General features: G+C 41.2%; 1 protein-coding gene, 1 non-coding gene and 1 pseudogene across 3 annotated transcripts in view; 2 read left to right on the top strand and 1 right to left on the bottom strand.

The window, feature by feature from the left end:
• The window catches only part of MIGA1 (mitoguardin 1), an 88031-nt gene that overhangs the window by 23560 nt on the left and 40166 nt on the right, over positions 1 to 24305 (top strand). For both annotated transcript variants that reach the window (XM_047794347.1, XM_047794348.1), the window contains exons 5-7: positions 542 to 668; positions 5977 to 6110; positions 7575 to 7698. In XM_047794347.1, the coding sequence (XP_047650303.1) occupies positions 542 to 668; positions 5977 to 6110; positions 7575 to 7698 (385 nt within the window). The remainder of the gene's footprint in view (positions 1 to 541; positions 669 to 5976; positions 6111 to 7574; positions 7699 to 24305) is intronic.
• LOC125132188 (ubiquitin-40S ribosomal protein S27a-like) lies at positions 1604 to 2864 on the bottom strand (annotated as a pseudogene).
• On the top strand, positions 15343 to 15446 carry LOC125134758 (U6 spliceosomal RNA). Its single transcript, XR_007136764.1, has one exon. It is a non-coding gene; the product is annotated as a U6 spliceosomal RNA (small nuclear RNA).

Genomic DNA, 24305 nt, shown 5'->3' with positions numbered 1-24305 from the left:
AGAACTGATTGGCTTAGTGGACCTTGCTAGAGAAGGAAGGGTGGTAGAGGCATTTCCATTTTTGTTATTTAGCAGAGAATCAGCATTGTACTAAGGTCTAAAAGGAAAACAAGCTGGTTACTCAGATTAAAGTTGGTGAGGATAAAATTTGTAAGTAAATAACGAAACATAACTGCCTCATTTTTGATGGAAATAATTGATTTATGTTCAAAATACTGTTCTACTTGTGCATTTTTGGGCAAACAAGGCTTCGGGATACTTAGGTTCCTATGACTCCTAAATTTGATAGAATATAATCAGATTTATTTCTTCAGGTAGAAAGAAATTACATGGATTGTTTAACCAGGACTAGGATTTATAGAAATAATTTATAAATATGAAAGATCATAAAATACTATTACAAAAGATTTTTTTTTCTGATTTAGGATTTTTTAGTATTAAAAAATATTTTTTGTTATTTTTTTAACAGTTATTTCCCCAAAAAAATATATTTTTTAAACAAAAGAGATTTTGAAGTAACATCTGTCCATCTTAATTTTAGGTCCAGAGTGTCAATTCTTGTCATAGCTGTGCTTGTGGCAATTCTAACTCCTGGGACAAAGCAGATGAAGATGATATTAAACTTGTTAATATCCCTGTGACCACTCCTGAGAACTTATACTTGATGGGTAAGAATAACATAATAAAGTTTTAAGATGCTGTACTCACATTTAATGTGAAACTGAAGAACAATGAATTGTTCTAAGGGAAGCAACTATAATTCTAAAATGTTCTTGTATCTGTTGAATCTAGTCTATATAACATTACATGTTATATTAGTTTCCTGAGGCTGCTGTGCAAATTATTACAAACTTGGTGGCTCAAAACAACAGAAATACATTGCAGAGTTCTGGAGGCCCGAGGTCCGAAGTTGTTATCATTGGGCCGAAATCAAGATGTCATTTGGGGAGTTCCCGTCATGGCTCAGCGGAAATGAAACTGACTAGTAACCATGAGGACACAGGTTCAATACCTGGCCTCGCCCGGCGGGTTAAGGATCTGGCGTTGCCATGAGCTGTGATGTAGGTCGCATACTCAGCTTGGATCTGGCATTGCTGTGGCTGTGGCATAGGCCAGCAGCTACAGCTCTGATTCAACCCCTAGCCTGGGAACTTTCATATGCTGTGGATGCAGTCCTAAAAAGACAAAAAAGATGTCTTTTGGGTCATGCTCCCTCTGGAGGCTTGGAGAAGAATTTTTTTTTTCTTTTCTTTTTAGGGCTGCACCCACGGTATATGGAAGTTCCCAGGCTAGGGTCTAATCAGAAGTGTAGCTCTGCCCTACACCACGGCCACAGCAATGCCAGATCTTTAACCCACTGAGGCCAGGAATCGAAACCCACATCCTCATGGATACTAGTCGGGTTCGTTACTGCTGAGCCATGATGGGAACTCCATTGGAGAAGAATTCTTTCCTTGCCACTTCCAGTTTGTGGTGGCTTTAGGTTTGTGGTCATTCAACTCCAGTCTCTGCCTTGCTGTTTTCTGTGTATCAGATCTCCCTCTCCCCCCCGCCCTTTCTTTTTTTTTTCATTAGTTTATGTCTTTTATTAACCAGTATACAGTTATGTGTCTTCTGGTTTGTTGAAACAATAGGTCAGACAGGCGTTCCCGTCGTGGCTCAGTGGTTACGGAATCTGACTAGGAGCCATGAAGTTTCGGGTTTGATCCCTGGCCTCGCTCAGTAGGTTAAGGATCCGGCGTTGCTGTGAGCTGAGGTGTAGGTCGCAGACACAGCTCGGATCCCGCATTGTTGTGGCTCTGGTGTAGGCCAGCAGCTACAGCTCTGATTAGACCCCTAGCCTGGGAATCTCCATATGCCATGGGTGCGGCCCAAGAGAAGGCAAAAAGACAAAAAAAAAAAAGTAGGTCAGACAATATTTGCCACAATAATGTTTGTGAAAGTGGCTGGCCATAAAAACTCCAGCACCACATTTATATGAAGGGCACTCCTGGTAGTTCCCTTCATGGCTCAGGGAAAACAATCTGACTATTATCCATGAGGACGCAGGTTCAATCCTTGGCCTCTCTCAGTGCGTTAAGAATCTGGTGTTGCTCTAAGCTGTGCTGTAGGTCACAGATGTATCTCGGATCCCATGTTGCTGTGGCTGTGGTCTTGGCCCGCAGCTGTAGCTCTGATTTAGCCCCTAGCCTGGGAACCTCCATATACTGCAGGTGTGGCCCTAAAAGACAAAACCAAAAACACAGGGTACTCCTGACAAAGACAACTGATTTTGCCATTCTTTATACACCTCATAGTATTTCAGCTTAACCATCTGTTTCTTACGCTTGTTCTTCTTGGGAGTGGTGTAAGACTTCTCCTTTTTGTTAGCACTACCACAAAGTCTCAGTGTAAGATGAAGAGTGGACTCCTTTTGAATGTTATAGTCAAAGTACGTCCGTCTTCCAGTTGCTTGCCAGCAAAGATCAGTCTTTTTTTTTTTTTTTTGTCTTTTTGCCCTTTCTAGGGCTGCTCCTGCGGCATATGGAGGTTCCCAGGCTAGGGGTCCAATCGGAGCTGTAGGCACCGGCTTTCGCCAGAGCCACAGCAACGCGGGATCCGAGCCGCATCTGCGACCTACACCACAGCTCACGGCAACGCCGGATCGTTAACCCACTGAGCAAGGGCAGGGATTGAACCTGCAACCTCATGGTTCCTAGTCGGATTCGTTAACTGCTGCGCCATGAGGGGAACTCCCAAGATCAGTCTTTGCTGGTCAGGAGAAATTCATTCCTGGATCTTGGCCTTTACATTTTCTGTGTATCCAAGGGTTCGACCTTGATGGTGCTGGTCTTCTCCGTGAGGATCTTCACGAAAATCTGCATCTTGGCAGTGGTTCCACTGCAGAAAAAAAAACCTGCCTCTCTTTTATAAGGATGGTTGTGATTGGCTCTAGAGCTCACTAGGTAATTTAGGATAATCTCCCCATATTAAGAGTCTTAATTTAGTCACATCGCAAAGTTCTTTCATGGTAACAGTTATAAATTCCAGAGACTGGGGTCTGGTATCTTTGGGTGGTCATTATCCAGTCAATCATACTCACTTAAACTAATTTGTTAATTTTTATCTAATGAGTATATTAGAATCCACTTTAGTCTTTTATCTAGCTATCATTTGTAATCTTCCTATGTCTAGAAAAGATTTTAAATAGAAAGAGACCAGTGTTTACAACTAGACCATGAGCATGTCGAGAAAGTCTCACTAGAGCCGAGGAGGAGAACCAGAGACCTCACCCCAAATCAGATTCAAATCCTTTTTTAAATCCTTTCCTCTGTTCTTCTCTACTCTATTTCAGGCTATATTCCTTTTTAATGAAAATGCATACTAACTAAAAAAACAAAAACAATCTTTTTTCTCCCTTTTTTTTGGCTGCCCCTTGGCATATGGAGTTCCTAGGGATCAGATCCGAGCCACAGTTGTGACCTAGGCGGCAACTGCGGCAACTCCACCGTGCCAGGCCAGGGATTGAACCCAGCATTCCCAAGACCCTGCTGATCCCATCCTGTGGTACTGCATCGGGAACGCTAAAACCAAAAAAATTTTGATGTGGCCCTGGCCAGTGACCAGTAAGGGGATGATGAGTTGGCAGAAGGACCGTATGCCTCTAAGTGCTTTGCCGCACTCTACAGTAGTTAAAGACTACATCTGCAGTGGTCTCACAGGAGGTATTCCAGCCTGTGGGGAAAGATGTAAAAGCTCTTCTGTTATCTTTTCCGAAGACTTCTGAGAATTAAGCTCACGGTACTTCCAGATTAACTATGCCTAGTAATCCTACACACAACTTTTGTAGGACTATTGAGAGTTAAGATTGATGATAAATAGAGCAAAACCAGAGAAGCCTCAGGGAGTCTCAGTGTCATAGAATTAGGATCGGTGGGAGCTCTTGTTTCAATTCCCACCTATTGTTACTGTTTCCTTTATAGTATTGTTGACATAAAAAAACATATTGGGAGTTCCCGTCGTGGCGCAGTGGTGAACGAATCCGGAACCATGAGGAACCATGAGGTTGCAGTTTGATCCTTGGCCTTGCTCAGTGGGTTAAGGATCTGGCATTGCCCTGAGCTGACGAGGTTGCAGACGAGGCTTGGATCCCACGTTGCTGTGGCTCTGGTGTAGGCTGGCAGCTACAGCTCCAATTAGACCCCTAGCCTAGGAACCTCCATGTGCCATGGGAGCAGCCCAAGAAATGGCAAAAAGACCAAAAAAAAAAAAAAAAAAGGGTAAGGTTTGAATTCCTGTTACACAGTGGCAGATAAGTGAGTGTATAAGCCATGTTCTGCTATGAGGTAAGACACAGTATATCCTGAGAGGCAACTTTATTATCTTTGGACAGCTCTGCTGCTAGAGAATTCTTCCTTATATTTAGTCAAAACAATTAGATGGATAGAGAGTGGATGAAGTGAGAAAAGGATGAAGGATTTAGAATTAAATAGCTAGGGAAAAGGAAGTCTTTTAAGTGTGTACATTTTTTAGAAGGAAGATTCAGGCAATGATTCTTCGCTACAGAAAATTAAGCAAGAAGGAAAGGCCTCCATTTCATTTAAAGAACATCTTATTTCTTTAGAGTTGTAGGTTCTCCAGATAATTGAAGAGATGATTTTTGAGGACAGGTTTTCTCTAAATATCATATCTTAATGTCTTAAGAATGACTTGGTCAGAATCTTAAGCAGCTTTTAAAGATCTTTTACTTTTCCATGTCTAGAAAATTGAGATTTTGAAATATTTTGGTTTTGTTCGAAGTACATAATTATTTTTGTAAGCCTTTTTCTTAGCTTGGAGAAATATTTACCTATTTTCCCATAGAAGCAGTGATAAGAAATTCCTGCTTGGATTGTAAACACTTTATGGGTTCTTATATATTTTTAAACCTGGCGCAGCACTTTATCCATCCAATTTTAGTATATGTGCTGTCAAAGTGAGCACAACACCAGCAAGTTGGTGTCATGGTGGTTTAAGATACTTTTTTGGTGGAGAAAAAGATGGAAGACTTTTTTCTAGACTTCCACACTGTGTTCTTAGCTTTACTCTCTCCTTCTGAGAACCCCTTATAAACCTGATAGTTTTGTAGTTTCTTATCAACCAGTTTCTATTTGCCCATCAGTTTTCTTTTTAAATTGGTTTTTGTTTGTTTGTTTGTTTTTGACCTGTGCTAGCAGCATATAGAAGTTCCCAGACAAGGGATTGAACCCACGCCACAGCAGTGGCAACATCGAGTCCTTAACTGCTAGGCCACTAGAGAACCCTGATTAGAGTGATATTTTGCAATAATCATGTGATAAAAATTAGCCATTATTATTGGGACTTTTGATGATACTGTTTTAGAAAAATTTCACATAAACATTTAAGTTACTTTTTTTTGGCTCTTTTTTAGGGCCATAGGTGTGGCATATGGACATTCCCTGGTTAGGGGTTGAATCGGAGCTACCTCTGCCAGCCACAGGCATAGTATTGTGGGATCTGAGCCTCGTCTTCAGCCTACACCACAGCCCTCAGCAACAGGGCTTGGGGTTGAATCGGAGCTGCAGTTGCCAGCCTATACCCCACAGTCACAGCAATGCGGCCTACACCACAGCTCATGGCAACACTGGATTCTTGACCCACTGAGTGAGACCAGGGGCAAAACCTGCATTCTCATGGATACTAGTCAGATTGATTTCTGCTGTGCCATAATGGGAACTCCCAAGTTACATTTTTCTAAAAAGGGAAAACATATTGGTCATTTCTCTTATTGTTGGCTGACTAGAACTGTAGACCAGGAATATATTGGGACATTAAGATTCTACCCTGAAATTATGTGACAATAAAATTATTAGTGCCCAAATCATAGTCACACTGTGCTGTTGGTGTTAACTGTATGGTGTTAACTTCAGACCCAAGGTGATTTTTATCCTGGCATTGATTTCACTTATTTAAAATTCTTCTGTTCTTAATCTCTAGGTATGGAATTGTTTGAAGAGGCATTACGTCGATGGGAACAAGCTCTAACCTTTCGAAATAGACAGGCTGAAGATGAAGCCTATAGTTCTATTAAGTTGGGTGCAGGAGATGCCATTGCCGAAGAAAGTGTAGATGTGAGTGTGATTTATTTGGGAATGATCTTCATAATATGGGAAGAATTGAACTTTTTTTCTTTTTGTCTTTTATCTTTTTAGGGCCACACCCACAGCATATGGAGGTACCCAGGCTAGGGGTCAAATCAGAGCTGCAGTCACTGGCCTATGCACAGCCACAGCAATGCCAGATCCGAGCCACGTCTGTGATCACACCACAGCTCATGGAAACCCTGGATCCTTAACCCACTGATCGAGGCCAGGGATCGAACCCGCATCCTTATGGATGCTAGTCGGGTTTGTTAACGACTGAGCCACGACAGGAACTCCTGAACTATTTTTTAATGTTGATTCAGTGTACTTGATTTCTTTGGCATTTGTTTTGTTTTTTATTTTAATTTTGTGGCTGTACCTGCCTGGAAATTCCCTAGCCAGGGATTGAATCTGAGCTATGGCTGCAATCTATACTGTAGCCGTAATAGCGCTGGATCTTTTTAACCCACTGTGACCAGCTCAGGGTCAAACCCGAGCCTCTTCAGTGACCTGAGCCGCTGCAGTCAGATTCTTATCCCACTGCACAACAGCGGGAATTCCTTCTATGGCATTTAATGAGACTGTTTTTTCCCCTCCCTTGGGATTGTGTCTGGAAGTTTCTGTTGGGTTTTTTCTGTTCAATTAGTTGTTAAACCCCAAACTTGAAATTCATCAAGTTTTCTGATTTTCCAGGAACATGTAGAATTCAGCAGATATGATTTCTAAAGGAACTTTCAAGTCTTTCAAGTCTGTTTTGTTCTTTGGGTTTAATTAAGTCACGTAGAGCTTAATTGGTATTTATTAATCATCTAGGCTAATGATTCTCAAATTTGAGCATGCATCAGAAGCGTCTGAAAGGCTTAATAAAACAGATTTGAGAAGTTCTCTTGGGGCGCAGTGGCATAACGATCTGGCGTTGTCACTGTAGCAACTCAGTTTGCGTCTGTGGCACAGGTTTGATCCCTGGCCTGGGAATTTCCACTTGCTGTGGGCATGGCAAAAAACCCCAACAAAACACAAAAAAGATTTGAGAACTCTGTCCCAAAGGGTTTCTAGTTCATTTCTTTCTCTTTTTTTTAATCCTTATTTTTTGGCTTTATAGGGCCATACCTGTGGCTTATGGAAGTTCCCTGGCTAGGGGTGGAACCTGAGCTGCAGCTGCCAGCCTGCGCCACAGGTATACATAGCAACATGGGGTCCGAGCCGTGTCTGTGACCTACACCACAGCTCACGGCAACACCAGATCCTTAACCCACTGAGTGAGGCCAGGGAACAAACCTGCATTCTCATGGACACTAGTCGGGTTTGTAACCCCCTGAGCCACAGCGGAAACTCCGACAATAGTTATTTTATATCCCTGACTTTCTTTGCCTTTCATTGAAAAAGTGGAAAATGTTTAGAATTTTAACATTAGAATCTAATACTTGCTGTGTACTTTTTCTTTCCTTATAGGATATTATTAGTACAGAATTTATACATAAACTTGAAGCTCTCCTTCAAAGAGCCTATCGTCTCCAAGAGGAGTTTGAAGCTACCCTGGGGGCATCTGAGCCTAATTCCCTTGCTAATGATATTGGTGAGATATTTTATACGGTTTTTATGAAATGTATGATTTTATTCTTTTATATTCTTGGACTCATTTGCTTAAGTATATTCATATGGTTACATACTTTTTTGAAAACAGCCAAGAGAAAAACAGTTCTATCATATTTATTGTTTTTTTTTTTTTTCAGTTTAATTTTTAAGTGAACTTACTGATATAAATTCAAGTATCTACCATAGATGGGATTGTGACATTATTTTAAAATTATATTCTAAGTGAAAAAATCTCAGTTAAAGTGTTAGACTGAGGAAAAAAATAATAATATAAAAATGGGACAGAGATGCACTACTTCAGAAATGGGCATGTAGTTCATGACATACATTTAAAGTATTTTAAGTAATTCTATTTCTTGACCCCATTTTAATTGCATGCTACATTTTGACATAAATGGTCAACGTATATATTATTATATACCATTACCTTTGTTTCCTACTTTAAAGAAAAAAGAACTTTTTTTTTGGTCTTTTTAGGGCTGCAGCAACAGCATATGGAAATTCCCAGGCTAGGGGTCAAATCGAAGCTACAGTTACCGGCCTACACCACAGCCACAGCAATGAGAGACCTGAGCCATGTCTGCGACCTGCACCACAGCTCACAGCAATGCTGGATCCTTAACCCAGTGAGCAATGAGTTAGGCCAGGGATCGAACCCGTGTCCTCATGGATACTAGTCAGTTTCATTCCTGCTGAGCCACAGTGGGAACTCCAAGAAAAAAGGAACTTTGAAGAGACTTCTTAAGTGAAGGCTTCCAAGGGAAGTATAATTAAAATTGCTTCCTTGAGTTCTGTAAATAATCCAAAAAATGAAGTAAAATAAAATTATATTTTTTTGTTAAAAATAATTTAAATCTTGGTATTCCTGTTGTGGCGTAGCAGAAACGAATCTATCTGGGAACAAGGTTGCAGGTTCTATCCCTGGCCTTGCTCAGTGGGTTAAGGATCCGGCGTCACCGTGAGCTGTGGTGTAGGTTGCAGACGCGGCTCAGATCTGGTGTGGCTGTGGCTATGGCTGTGGTGTAGGCCGGCAGCTGTAGCTCCCATTGGACCCCTAGCCTGGGAACCTCCATATGCTGTGAGTGTGGCCCTAAAAAAAAAGAAAAAGCAGCAACAAAAAAAATTTAAATCTTTTTATTTGAGGAGGACTTTTGTTTTTCAGTAAAGTAAAAAAAATAACTAAGGAGTGTTATTTCCCACATTTATTTCTGAACATAAAATTCTGACAATGGCTGCATCTTGAGATGTTTACATTTCATGTATTTAGAATTTAGGTAAAAGATTTCATTAGTATTAGAATTATGAATTTCTGTATGTTGTAGTGAGGGTTATGTTAACCTATTTGCATTCATTTTGGTCTTTGCTTTTTCATACTATTACTGTTACCAAAAATTATTCATTAGACTTGAGTGTTTTTAATAGTTTCTCTGTTCTGCATAGATATACTATTTTGACATATGAAGATTGCAGGCCAGAAAAAAAAAAGAGTATTCATGTTAACAAACAGAATTTGTCAAAGCTTTCTTTTTTTGTTTTTTGTTTTTGGCCATGCCTGTGGCATGTGGAAGTTCCCCGACTAGGGATCCAATTTGAGCCATTGCAGTGACAATGCTGGATCCTTATCCCTCTGGGAACTTATCCCAAGATAACTCTAAAGTTTTCTTTTTATATATTTTTTACACAGTTTTTTCTCTAACTTATTAGAATGTCATTTATGATAGTAAGTAAGAGAAAGAATAGAGAGAAGGATTTTTAAAAGAATTCCAATGTAAACATGGGAATGGGACCACTAGAAATGGTAGCAAAGTGGTTTAAGTGGCAAGGAAAACTACGGTGCAGAAAGAGGTAGGAAAAAATTATAAATGTAAGGAGGGAAGAGGAAGAAATAGAGCCTAAAACTTTTAATGTTTTATTCTAGGAATGGAGGCTTTGCCCTCACTGTTCCAATCTTCTCCTTGCAGTTTCTGTCTAGTCATGATAGGGACCATATGGATGTGTAGTTCTTGTACTGTACCTGTTAGTGTTCTAATATGCATCTCAGATTGCGTTCTGTTTGGCATGCCCAATTTTTTTTTTTTTTTTTTGGTCTTTTTGCCATTTCTTGGGCCGCTCCCGTGGCATATGGAGGTTCCCAGGCTAGGGGTCCAATCAGAGCTGTAGCCACCGGCCTACGCCAGAGCCACAGCAACGCGGGATCTGAGCCGCGTCTGCAACCTTCACCACAGCTCACAGCAACGCCGGATCGTTAACCCACTGAGCAAGGGCAGGGACCGAACCCGCAACCTCATGGTTCCTAGTCAGATTTGTTAACCACTGCGCCATTACGGGAGCTCCCAAAATTTCTTTTTTTGAATGACCGTAGTGGTTGGTGGAATCCATCTGTGATTTCTTTAGGTTATCCAGTAATAAAGATTTCTTGGATACTTCCCAAAGGGTCTGCTTTGGGTTTTCATTGCATCTGAGCAAAAAGACCCTTAGGCAGATGGTTTCATTTCTGGGGGACTTCAAGTTTTTTCTGAGGAAATTGTTAGTTTGGATCTCTAAATAGATAGTATTTCTTTTTTCTTTTTCTTTTTGTCTTTTTAGGGCTGCACCTTCGGCATATGGGAAGTTCCCAAACTAGGGGTCGAATTAGAGCTGTAGCCACCAGTTTATGCCACAGCCACAGCAGTGCCGGATCTGAGCCACGTCTGTGACCTACACCACGGCTCATAGGCCAGGGATCGACTCATGGATACTAGTTGGTTTCGTCACTGCTGAGCCACGATGGGAATTCCCCCTGATAGTATTTCTAGAACGGGACCCATAATCAATCCATATAATTGGTTAGCTTAGGTTTATAGTAAGTTCTAGGTCGTACCCATGTCTTAACCTGAGCTGTTAATGGCTACTAGACCAGCTGGCTTTTCCCTGCAGCCTAGCAGTGCCTTGGCCTATTATAGCCCTGGAGATTCTAGTTGACATGAACCTGTTATATTTTGTTCCTTCTTGGGAATTATTTGGATGTTCTTTTATTATTGCAAGTTTCCATTTTAGAACTGGACTGTAAGAGCTGAATCTGTGGCCAGGGCTCAAGTAGGGGAATAGCTCTGTTATATCTGTTATTTGATATTAATCAAAAGTGCTTAGGGAGTTCCTGTTGTGACTCAGTGGTAAAGAACCCAGCTAGGATCTGTGAGGATGTGGGTTCGATCCCTGGCCTCGCTCAGTGGGTTAAGGATCCGGTGTTGTGGCTGTGGTGTAGGCTGGCAGCTGTTGTTCCAATTAGACCCTAGCCTGGGCCCATGTGCTGTAAGTGTGGCCTTAAAAACCAAAAAAAAAAAAAAAAAAATAGTGTTAGATGTCAGTTAACTCTCATTCTCTAAATCCAAATTCATTTCATACATTTAATTTATATTAAGGATAGGAAACATAATTAGCAGTCATAAATAAAGAGAAGTTGACAAATGCCTTCAGAGGCTTGGCAGAGGGGTGAACTTAAACCAAGTATTGATCTGACTTCAGCAAATACTTCATTGTTTTGGAATTTGTTTTGTCTTATTTGACAAAATTAATTTTTTTTTTCTCTTAAGGATTTGATAGGTTTTCAAGGTCGAAAGATTGCTTAGCTGTTGTCTAATTTATCTCCTCTCCCTCTGGACCTAATGATCACATAGCTATGATTATTTGCATGTTACCATGTTCCATGGTCTTTCCTAAGGCCTGTAGTTTCTTCTCCGGGTCTTTCCTAAGGCCTGTAGTTTCTACTCCGGGTCGGACACTATTCTGAGTAAAAATTACCTACTCTAATCCTTACAAAAACTTTCATGAGATAAATATGATTATCATCCTCATTTTCTAGATAGGGAGGGAGGTATAGAGGTATTGAGTCACTTCCTCAGAGTTACGTAGCTTTTAAGTGACAGAACTTAGATTTGGACCCAGGCTGCTGGCTTTGGAGTCACTAAACCACCATGCTGTATTGTCTTACTCCTTAGAAGACAGACATATTCTTTGAATGAGGGTTGACTGTGAACTCTGTGGCAGAGTTCCCTGGAGGAGGTGTGCTCTTGAAGCAGAGAGCCTGGAATCCCCACAGCTGCTGAAGGAAGGAACCTTATTTCTGGTGGTGGTGTAATTTACTGAGTGTGGATCTTCCTCTCCTTGAACATTTTTTCCGTCTTTCATATCTGTGAGGGGCTCTGCAGTTAATTCATGCATCTTTCCCTTCTTTCAGGTCCTCTAGGCAGTCTAGACAGATTTCACTCATTTCGTAGAGGGGGGTTATCGAGGCCTAATTCAAGAATTAAAACGTGAACTTGCCTGTTTACCTGAGGGCAATGGGGGAGAGGCCACAACTGTGCCAGCTGAATTTAGTGTAGTGCTTTAAGGAGTTATTCTGATGGATCACCCATTGGCTTATATCTGCATAATGACCAAAAATACAGACTCAAGATTCAGACTGATGGAGTTCAAATTCTGGCCTCACCACTTGTTAACTGTGCGATTATATAAACTGTCTGAGCCCCAGGTGCTTCATCTGAAAAATGGGCATGTAGTACCTATTTAACAAGGTCGTTATGAGAATTAAAGTATATAACACATTTAAAGTCCCAGGAACAGGGTAACAATTTTTATTGACTTGGAGTTTGGGACTACTCTGGAATACTCAGAGAAAGACCATCATTTTTACCTCTTAAGATATTAGGCTATGGTCTTATAGCACCTGCCTGATCCTACATTGGCTAATTTCAAGATACTCTTTAAGATTTCTGGTCTGTTGCTATCCTTTCCATATTTTCCAAAGGTTGCTGTAATTTTCTTTAGTAATATTTTTTCCTGGTATTTTTAATGGGCCTTTAGGAAGGAGAAGTACATGTTTATGCTCTGTCCTTTATATTGAACTGGAAATTCTGGACATTATAATTACAGAGCCTAAGGACTGCATTAATTCTGTAACATTGTTAATATTTGCAAAAACTTTTTAAGTTCTTTGTTAGATTTTTTTTTCTTTTTTTTAATGGCCACACCTGCCCCAAATGGACATTCCCAGGCTAGGGGATGAATTGAAGCTACAGCTGCCAACCTACACCACAGCCAAAGCAATACAGGATCCAGGCTGAGTCTGTGACTTAACACTGCAGCTCTCTGCAATGCCGGACCCTTAACCCACTGAGCGAGGCCAGGAATCATACCTGTGTCCTCATGAATACTAGTCAGGTTTGTTACCACTGAGCCACAACAGCAACTCCAACAATGTGTTTATTAAAAGTAAATTATATCTGTCCTTTTTAGCAGATCCAAAAAACTTTTGTCTTGTCAGTATCGTGAGTTATTTGGTTAATGTTGGTTGGTGAAGTCAATAACAGTTTAAAAAAATGTGTGGTATGATTTTTTTTTTTTTGTGATCCCCTCATCCACTGTGTAACAAGTGTTTTTTCACTTAAGGAACAGTGTAAGCACACATTGTTGTTTTTTTTTTTTTTTAATTGCACACATTATTTATTTATTTAAATCTTTTTAGGGCTGAACCCACAGTGTATGGAGGTTCGCAGGTAATAGGGGTCAAATCGGAGCTATAGGTACCGGCCGACACCACAGCCACAGCAACACAAGATCCGACGCACATCTGTGATCTACACCACAGTTCAGGGCAATGCTGGATCTTTTTTTTTTTGTCTTTTTGCCATTTCTTGGGCCGCTCCCGTGGCATATGGGAGGTTCCCAGGCTAGGGGTCTAACAGAGCTGCCGCCAGCCTACACCAGAGCCACAGCAATGCGGGATCCGAGCCATGTCTGCGACCTACACCACAGCTCACAGCAACGCCGGATCCTTAACCCACTGAGCAAGGGCAGGGATCAAATCCGCAACCTCATGGTTCCTAGTTGGATTTGTTAACCACTGCGCCATGACGGGAACTCCCAATGCTGGATCTTTAATCCACTGAGCAAGGCCAGGGATTGAACCCGCGTCCTCATGGATGCTAGTTGGGTTCGTTAACTGCTGAGCCCTGACAGGAACTCCCAAAAAAATGTGTGGTGTGATTCTAACACTGGAGTGTGGTGATAGGAACTCCCAAAAAAATGTGTGGAACTCCCAAAAAAATGTGTGGTGTGATTCTAACACTGGAGTGTGGTGATAGTTGTACAACCCTATACATTTACTAAAATTCATTGAGTTGTATGCTTAAAATGGGGAAGTTGTATGTATGGTTTATAAATTATACTTCAATAAAGCTATTAAAAATAATGTATGGGAGTTCCCGTCGTGGCGCAGTGATTAACGAATCTGACTAGGAACCATGAGGTTTCGGGTTCGATCCCTGCCCTTGCTCAGTGGGTTGATGATCCGGCATTGCCATGAGCTGTGGTGTAGGTTGCAGACGCGGCTCGGATCCCGCGTTGCTGTGGCTCTGGCGTAGGCTGGCGGCTACAGCTCCGATTTGACCCCTAGCCTGGGAACCTCCATATGCCGCGGGAGCGGCCCAAGAAATAGCAAAAAAAGAAAAAAAAATAATGTATGATTCTGTTAAGTTAATTTTAAGTAATTTTTTATGAATTTGAAATAGTGCAGGAGTTCCCATTGTGGCTCAGCAGATTAAGAACCCAACTAGTATCCATGAGAATGTGGGTTTGATCCCTGGCCTTGTTCAACGGGTTAAGGATCCAGCATTGCTGCAACTTTGGGTGTAGGTGGCAGATTCGGCTTAGCTTTATTTGGTGTGGCTGTGGCTGTGACTGTGAGTGTGGCTCCGATTTGACCCCAATCCTGGGAAATTCCATATACCGCAAATGCGGCTCTAAAAAGCAAGAAAAAAAAAAAGAGGAAGAAATAGTTCAAAATGGCACATTTACTGGAGTTCCCATTGTGGCTCAGTAGGTTAAGGCCCCAGTATTGTCTTTATGAAAATGCTGATTTGATCCCTGGCCTCATTCAGTGAGTTAAGGATCTGGCATTGCCGCAAGCCACATCATAGGTCACAGATGCAGCTCAGATCTGATGTTGCTGGGGCTGTGACGCAGGCTACAGCTGCAGCTCTGATTCATCCCCTGGCCTGGGAACTTCCACATGCTGCAGGTGTGGCTGTTAAAAAAAAAAGGGGGAAAAAACCCCCCACATTTACTAAGAATGTTAAATATTGCAAATGTCGAAGATTTCTTTAAATTTCATTAAAAATCTCTTAGTTTCAAAATTGATGGACCCGGTGAATTATAAACCATATTAACTCTAGGTGGTACCACTTCAGCTGGTAACCAGAAATACTATATCAGTCAGTATCCAGTGAACCATACTATTGTTTATATGCATGGGAACTTCTACAAGTCGTTTTGGTGATTATCGTGCTGTTATTCTTACTTTTATTGTTAAATTTAGAATATTTTTTATATTCTGTATGATTGTCATCCAAGTGGTCATTAATCAAATGAGATAAATACTGAAAAGAAGTTCAAATAACTGTTGATACTCCTGCTGTTAATTTAGTATAGAGAATCCTGGAAATATTGGAACTAATGCTGAGAAAACAGGATTGAAGCAGGAGTCCATTTATTTTAAAAGTGAAAATTCTTGAAACCTGGCTCTAAAATCACCACCGCTCTAATGCACCCTTAAGCCAAGCTATCGTTTGTGTTAAAATAGGAAATAGTGCTTGCTTTGGCAGCACATATACTAAAATTGGAACATTGTTGAGATGATTAGCATGGCCTCTATGCAAGGATTCAGGTGTGAAAGAAATGTTACTACTTAATGAATCTAGGTGAGATTATACTGGTGTTCATTGTATTGTTCTTGAACATTTTTCAGTAACAAAACTAAAATTACTTCTAGTGTAAAACAACACCGGAGTTCCCGTCGTGGCTCAGTGGTTAACAAATCCGACTAGGAACCATGAGGTTGCAGGTTTGATCCCTGGCCTTGCTCAGTGGGTTTAAGGATCCAGCGTTGCCGTGAGCCGTGGTGTAGGTTGCAGACCCAGCTCAGATCCCGCATTGCTGTGGCTCTGGTGTAGGCCAGTGGCTACAGCTCCGATTGGACCCCTAGCCTGGGAACCTCCATATGCCGCTAATGCAGCCCTAGAAAAGCCAGAGCCAAAAAAAAAAAAAAAAAGATTAATAAAAACACCCCCCCCCCCAAAAATAGGAAGTATTCTTGGAAGGTCCTTGTTGGTCTGGTGGTTAGAATTTGGAGCTTTCACAGCTACAGCCCTGATTCAGTCTCTGGTCTGGGAACTGAGCTCCCATATCAAGTTACTGCAACCGCTCCCCCCACCAAAAAAAGGGAAATATTTTTGATATTTGGGAAGGAAGTGATAGTGATACAAAAAACTTTCTTACAAATACTTTGTATTTTTAAAGCATTCTTAAAAACAGACCTTTATATTATAGTCATTGTCCTTTGAAACTATACTTGAGAAGAGAAAAAAGCACAATAGTTGTAAAGCATCTCTTTACATTTATTCCTGTATGAAAGTAGCTTTGGGAGTTCCTGTTGTGGCTCAATGGAAACAAATCCGACTAGGAACCATGAGGTTGTGGGTTCGATCCCTGGCCTCGCTTAATGGGTTAAAGATTTGGCGTTGCCATGAGCTGCGGTGTAGGTTGCAGACGAGGCTCAGATCTCCATTGCTGTGGCTGTGGTGTAGGCCAGTGGCTGCAGCTCCGATTCGACCCCTAGCCCTCCATGAGCCTTGGGTACAGCCCTAAAAAACAAAGGCAAAAAAAGCAAGTAGTTTTGAATGAGGCAGAGTTTGATTTATGTTTTAAGGCATTAATTCCTCGTATAAAAATGTAACCACCCTAAATTCTCTACTTCATCTTTTGTCAGGCCTTGTATTGATGTTCCTTAATCGTTATGAATTGGTGAATCATTACTAGATATAGTTCTTTGTTTTTACACACCAAAAGTTTACTCCTGGCTTAAACAGTAGTTATTTGTTCTATGCCTTGATTGTTAAATGAAATGAAGATTTAAATTAGTTCACTAATTAAAAAAATAGTTTTCCTTCTTCCCAGACCGTTTAATGTTAAATGCAAGATATTGAAATCACTAGAGGGCAGCACATTTTATCTGCATATGGGATGCCTATGACTCATAAATGCCATTCTATGCTGCTTGTAGCACTGGGAGTTAAATTTAGGTCACAACTCTCTTTCTGGCATGTTTCATACACACCTGCTACTGGAACTCATAGTGAGACAGAGCCAGGAGGTTGTACACAGAGACTTGAAATGACATTATTATACATTTTCATTTGTGTTATGATTATTTATAGTTTCTGTTTTTCAGATAATTGTTAAATTATAATTTTGTTATTGTAATTTTTGAAGGCTCAAACAAAATCTCCAGTATGATTTCAGTTGTAGATAGTATAGCTTAGTGGTTAAGAACATAAGCTTTGGCGTTAAACAAACATGGTTTCAAATTCTGGCTCTACCACCCTTACCAGCTATGAAACCTAAGTAAGCCCTAACCTTCCTTAGACTCATCTTTGTCATCTGTAAGGTAGAGGACTGTATTAGAATCAGTTCATAAAATTGCGAAGACAGAGTTCTCATTGTGGCTTAGCGGGTTAAGAACCGGATATAGTGTCCGTGAGTGTGTGGGTTCAATCCCTGCCCTTGCTCAATGGATTAAGGACCCGGCATTGCCGCAAGTTGTGGCATAGATCACAGATGCTGCTTGGATCCAGTGTTGCCATGGCTTTGGCCTAGGCCTACAGCTGCAGCTTCAGTTTGACCCCTAACTTGGGAACATATCCTGCAGGTGTAGCCATAAAAAGAAAAAAAAAAAGAAAAAAGGAAAGAAAGAAAAAAAAGAAAAAAATTGTGAAGATGAAATGAGATAAAATGTATATTGTATTTTAACATAGGTACATGGTAAACACTTGATATCATTTTGTATATATTCTAGCATTTTTATGAGGCCTGTTCTAAGACTTAAAAATGCATGGTTCCAGGCAGATGATGTCACATGTTCATAACTTGTTTTACAAGGAACTTGTTTTACAAGGATATTGTTCAGTTATGCTCTCGACACATCCTTTTTTTTTTTCTTTTTCTGGGAATTAATACTTTTTGCTATATTCGTGGCGTGAGGAAATTCCCAAGCCAGGGATCAAACCTTCACCATAGGAGTTACCAGAGCCACAGCGGTAACAGCACTGGATACTTAACCCACAGGTAACCCGTCAAGGAACTCCTGGGAATTAATTTGGTTTTTCTCATGGTAGTAACATAAATTTATATTTCCTGAAACAAAGTATTTAAGCCATATTCAGGATTGTTCATTTGGCAAAATTAAAAAAAAAAGATGCTCTTTATAAATCTACTTTTTTTCTGCATTAGAAAAGAAAACTGCCATCTGAAGGACAAATGCTTTGTAGGAATATTTTTCTAGATGCAGCTAAGTTGACTTTCCTTGATCCCATGCGCATAGGAGGAAAACAAAAAATTATAATGGATATACATCTTGCCAGCATATCCAGTTATCTAGTAAGTTCTGTCAGTTCTCCCTCCATAATATCTTTCATCTGTTCTCCTTCCTCTGCAAGGAAAAACTCAGAGCCTAAACTCCCTCCACAAGGATACTTCTTTTAACTTTTCCTTCCCACCTCCATTCTTTCCTATACTTCCAACTGAAGCATTCCCAGCCTATTTAAGAGCTTAAGATAAGAACTTAAAAGTGTGGAGTTCCCATCATGGCGCAGTGGTTAACGAATCCGACTAAGAACCATGACGTTGTGGGTTCAATCCCTTACCTTGCTCAGTGGGTTAAGGATCCGGCATTGCTGTGAGCTGTGGTGTAGGTCGCAGACGCGGCTGGGATCCCTTATTACTGTGGCTGTGGTGTAGGCCAGTGGCTACAGTTCCAATTAGACCCCTAGCCTGGGAATCTCCATATGCTGTGGGAGCGGCCCTAGAAAAGGAAAAAAAGAAAAAAAGTAAACAGACCTAGTTTGGGACATGTGGTTATCTTTGCTGCTGTTTTTGCTGAAAATCTGAAATCTGTGAAATTCATCTGGAGACTCATATATCATGAGTATCAGGTAAGAAGAAGATATGTACGGTACTGTTTTCTGCCTGATTATTTTTCCTTAATCAGTAAATAATTTTGTAAATTTTGAAAAATGGCTGTAAATCATAGTAGTAAAGATGTTGGCTTTAGTGTTTTGATTCAAAATACATATCTATGTTATATATGGTTTTGTACATATCAAATGTTACACAATAAAAGTACATATATATATATATATATATATATATATATATATATATATATATATATTTTAGGAGTTCCCATTGTGGCTCAGCGGTAACAAACCCAACTAGTATCCATGAGGATGTGAGTTCGATCCCTGGCCTCGCTCAGTGTGTCTGGGATCCAGCATTGCCATGAGCTGTGGTGCAGGTCACAGATGAGGCTCGGATCCCACATTGCTATGGTCATAGTGTAGGCCGGCAGCTGCAGCTTGGATTTGGCCCAAGCCTGGGAACTTCCATATGCCATGGGTGCGGCCCTAAAAAGACACACAGGAGTTCCCATCATGGTGCAGCAGAAATGAATCTGACTAGGAACCATGAGATTGTGAGTTCAATCCCTGACCTTGCTCAGTGGGTTAAGGATTTGGCATTGCCTGAGCTGTGGTGTAGGTTGCAGACATGGCTTGGATCTGGCATTGCTGTGGCTGTGGTGTAGGCCGGCAGCTGTAGCTGCGATTAGACCCCTAGCCTGGGAACCTCCATATGCCACGAGTGTGGCCCTAAAAAGCAAAACAAACAAAAAGACACACCAAAAAAGTATATATGTATATGTTTTTCGTATTAAACAGAAATTTATGTTATTTCAATTATTTTGGAAAAAAATTTAGACTCTAGTTGATCACAGCAACTAATGAGAGATTGGTGGACTGTGGGATTAAAACCTAATACCAAGTTACAGAGTTCCCACTTGGTGCAATGGGATTGGCAACATCTTGGGAGTGCTGGTGTGCAGGTTTGATCCCAGGCCAGGCATAGTGGATTAAGGATCCAACATTGCTGCAACTGTGGCTTAGGTTGCAACTTTGGCTTAGATCTGATCCCTGGCCCGGGAATGCCATATATACCTCAGAGCAGCCAAAAACGGGGGAAAAAAAAAAAAAAAGAATGGCTCATACTTCAGGAGCCTTTTCTCATCATCATATCATACACAGTATACATCGTTACATCGTTTGGTAGTTTATTTCTGTAACAGTGCATTCAGGAATTAAAGATTATTTTTTGTTCACTTAAGTTAGGCTATTAGGGCAGGACCAAATTGCTGAGTTTACTTTTTTGGGGAGGTGCGGGGGGAGCTGCCCCCTCGGGATACGGAGTTTCTCAGGCTAGGGGTCGAGTAGGAGCGGAAGCCACCCGCCTACACCACAGCCACTAGATGCTAGTCAGATTCATTTCTGCTGAGCCACGACAGGAACTCCCTAAATTGCTGAATTTAATACCATTGTAAAAATAAACCTGATTAATGACAAATGAAGCATGCTTACATTTTTTTGTTTTTGTCTTTTTAAGGCTGCACCCATGGCATATGGAAGTTCCCAGGCTAGGAGTTAAATCAGAGCTTCAGCTGCCAGCCTACACCACAGCCATAGTGACTCGGGATCCGAGCCATGTCTGCGACCTACACCACAGCTTCCTAATCCACCGAGCAAGGCCAGGGATTGAACCCACATCCTCAAGGATACTAGTCGAGTTTGTTACCGCTGAGCCATGATGGAAACTCCTGCTAAAAGTTTTTTAAGCACATTATGTAGTTGATATGGCTTGCATACATAATGTTCAAGGTTGTTAATCTATACTTTGACTAGATTTTTTTTTTTTTTTTTTTGCCATGACCACAGCATGTGGAAATTCCTGGACCAGGTATCACACCCATGTCACAGCAGCAACCCAAGCCACCAGCTACAGTGGCAATGCTGGATCCTTAACCCATTGCACCTTAAGGGAACTCCTATTTAGATTTCTTCTAAAATTATTGGGATTTTTAGTTTGTATGGTTACATTTTCTGTAAAGAATAGTATGTATTTGTAATAGCACAACAGCAGGCAAGTCTTAAGCCATAAGTTTGATAAATGTTGTATTTTTGGCTGAAGCAAAGGACTTTGAAATTCTTTTATACTGATGTGTAGGAACAAATTTAGCCCTTAAAAACAAACTAGGAATTTTTGTAGCTTAGCAGAATTGCTTTCATATTTCAGATGTGTTCATGCCTCTTTGTAATCTATTTTTTGAACAGAACAAACTCATAATCTTAGGTCTGAAATATTTATTTAGCAAACATTTGATTTCCTAGTATATGTCAAACATGATATAAGGCACTGAAGAGACAAAAATGAAGATTTCATTCTTGCTTTTAGGCAACCCAGAGTCTTATTTTGGAGATAGGCATTAAAAATTTTTTGGAGTTCCTGCTGTGGTGCAGCAGTAACGAATTTGACTAGGAACCATGAGGTTGTGGGTTTGATCCCTGGCCTTGCTGAGTGGGTTAAGGATCTGGCATTGCCATGAGCTGTAGTATAAGTCACAGATGTGGCTTGGGTCCTGAGTTGCTATCGTGTAGGCTGGCAGCTGTAGCTCCGATTGGACCCCTAGCCTGGGAACCTCCATATGCTGCAGGTGTGGGCCTAAAAAGCAAAAAAAAAAAAAAAAATTTATACCACAGTGGAGTAAGTGCTGTAATAATCTGTTTAGAAGGTGCTATTGAAACACCAAAGAAAAGTGCGACACTTGGAGAAAGACTGTCCACTAGGAACTTGAGAAAAGGGCATTCCCAGTAGAGGGAACAACATGGGTCAAGGTGTAGAGTGGAGGGAACTAATTCAGGGAACTTTAAGTTGTTTGATATGTCTTGGGAACAGCGCATGTAGGAGAGTGGTGGGAAGTGAATCTAGAAAGATGGGCAGGAGATAAATCAAGAAAGTCCTTGATTGATTGATTGATTTTTTTTTTTTTTTTAAATGGCTGCTCCTGAGACATATGGAAGTTCCCAGTCCAGGGATCAAATGAGACGTGCAGCTGCAACCTCTGCCACAGCTGCAGCAATACTCAACCCACTGCACCAGGCTGGGGATTGAACCAGTGCCACCGAGACAATGCCAGAGCCTTAACCTGATGTGCCACAGTGGGAACTCCTGAAGGTCCTTGTTTTATGCTTTTAGGCAAAAGGGAGCCACTGAAAATTATAAGTCATGGTCAAATTTGTGTGTTTGCAGGATCTTGTGAAAGAGTTGACTGGTACAATGTAAATATTATACATCTTTATGTTCACTTATGCATAGGATTTCATTGAGACAGTGAGACGTCCTTCAAGAGAAAATTAGGGATTTTTCTAGCTGAGTACTGACTGCACAAATTCTCTGGCAGAGACCGGGAAAAGCTGTAAAGTGGGACCTCCTGACCACTGGAGAGATATTTTTCTTTTCTTTTTGGAAAGCAGCCAGATAGAACATTTAGCAATGAAAGAGCTTGGCAGCAGAAGGAAATAACCAAAACCTATCATCATGAGTCAAATGTCAGACAGCCTGGAGTTGACACTCTATAAGGCCTTGTCCTTTTCCTTTCCTGCAAAATCACTGTGGCCAGAGGATAAACTCCCTGAGGGTTTATTTTTAGGGAGTGACATGAATTACAGGCTTAACTTGTATACTCAGTCCTCTAAATATACAGACAGCAAATTGCAGAACACATGAGAAGTTTGCCCTGTAATTTCCTCTTTTGCATTAAAGCTCATAATCTCAGTTTCAAAATGTTTAACAATGCTATAAAATGAGGTCTAACTGGTGTTATATATGCAAGTCAGAGTAAGTTCAGAGATGAAAGCAGTATAATGAAGATTGATGGGGTGCTCCTGCTGCTTGCCTTTGTCTTTTTTGTATTCAAGTTGTGTCTTATCTGCTTGGATTTCTAGGTCTAGGACCTACGTTAGTCCAGGTCCTTTGTTTGATTTAGATAAAGGCCCATGTAGCCTCTTGGGAAGGGCACCTTTGGGTTTATTGTTTTGTTTTGTTTTGTTTTGTCTTTTTGCCATTTCTTGGGTCGCTCCCTCAGCATATAGAGGTTCCCAGGCTAGGGGTCCAGTCGGAGCTGTAGCCGCCGGCCTACACCAGAGCCGCAGCACCATGGGATCCAAGCTGCGTCTGCAACCTACACCACAGCTCATGGCAACGTCGGATCCTTAACCCACTAAGCAAGGCCAGGGATCGAACCTGCAACCTCATGGTTCCTAGTTGGATTTGTTGACCACTGAGCCATGACGGGAACTCGGGGAGGGCACCTTTGTGATAAGAAAAAGGTTGACCTTCTTTGAGAAAGATGCAAGCCCAGGATGAGGGCTGGAGTTCTGCCCCCACTTGTCCCGTTGGCCTTTTGTGTAGTACAGAGTGACCAGCTGTTCTAGTGGCCCCACAGAAGTCTCTATAACTGCAGACCTGCCTTTAATTACTTTTGGCCCTTTGGGTCATCCATTTCTTCTAAAAAAAAGAGTAGAAAATGCTATTACCCCTTTTCTCTTTCCTTCTATTACTCATTTTGTATTGGCAGCTGTATTTCCCAGTTAGGAATCACAGTTGTTATGTTGGCCAATCATGGCATATAAGAAGTTTTGATAAATAGGGAAAGCCAGAGACAACTGTTGTGGAACTCTCCTTTTGGGTAGTGCCTAGGATCAGGCTGTTTTGAGCATGTACTATTTCACATAGGCAAAACTGTAAGTTATAACACATCAAGAATTAATGGATCTAGGTAGTTCCCCTGATGGTGCAGCAGGTTAAGGATCTAGCATTGTCACTGCAGCAGCTTGGGTTGCTGCTGTGCTGAAGGTTCCATCCCTGGCCTTGGAACATCTACATGCTATTGTGTGTGGCCAAAAAAAAAAAAAATTAATGACTCAGTAAGGTGGGAAGGAGATAAATTATGAAGATAACCTTCCTTTTGTTTCTGTGATTTCATTGAGGGAAAATATCATCTGTTAGCTCACTTCTTTTGATTCCTGAAACTTTTTTTTCTGGTTTTATTTAACTGTAACTGACATATAGCCCTGTTTAAGCTTTTTTTTTTTTGTCTTTTTGCTATTTCTTGGGCTGCCCCTGCGGCATATGGAGGTTCCCAGGCTAGGGGTCGAATCAGAGCCATAGCCACCAGCCTACACCAGAGCCACAGCAACGTGGAATCCGAGCCGCATCTGCAACCTACACCACAGCTCACGGCAACGCCGGATCGCTAACCCACTGAGCAAGCGCAGGGACCGAACCTGCAACCTCATGGTTCCTAGTCGGATTCGTTAACCACTGTGCCACGACGGGAACTCCTAAGCTTTTGTTTTTTTACATTCTTTATTAAAGTATAGTTGATTTACAAAGTTGTGCCAGTATCTGGGGTACACAGCAAAGTGACCCTGTCATACATTTCTTTTCTTTTTTTTTGTCTTTTTTTTTTTTTACTATTTCTTGGGCCGCTCCCGCGGCATATGGAGGTTCCCAGGCTAGGGGTCCAATCGGAGCTGTAGCCACCAGCCTACGCCAGAGCCACAGCAACACGGGATCCGAGCCGAATCTGCAACCTACACCACAGCTCAC

This window comes from Phacochoerus africanus, chromosome 8 (genome assembly GCF_016906955.1).
Source record: "Phacochoerus africanus isolate WHEZ1 chromosome 8, ROS_Pafr_v1, whole genome shotgun sequence".
In the NCBI taxonomy this organism is placed as follows: domain Eukaryota; kingdom Metazoa; phylum Chordata; class Mammalia; order Artiodactyla; family Suidae; genus Phacochoerus; species Phacochoerus africanus.
The sequence above is the reverse complement of the archived record's forward strand: the minus strand, read 5'-3'. Positions and strand labels throughout refer to the sequence as shown.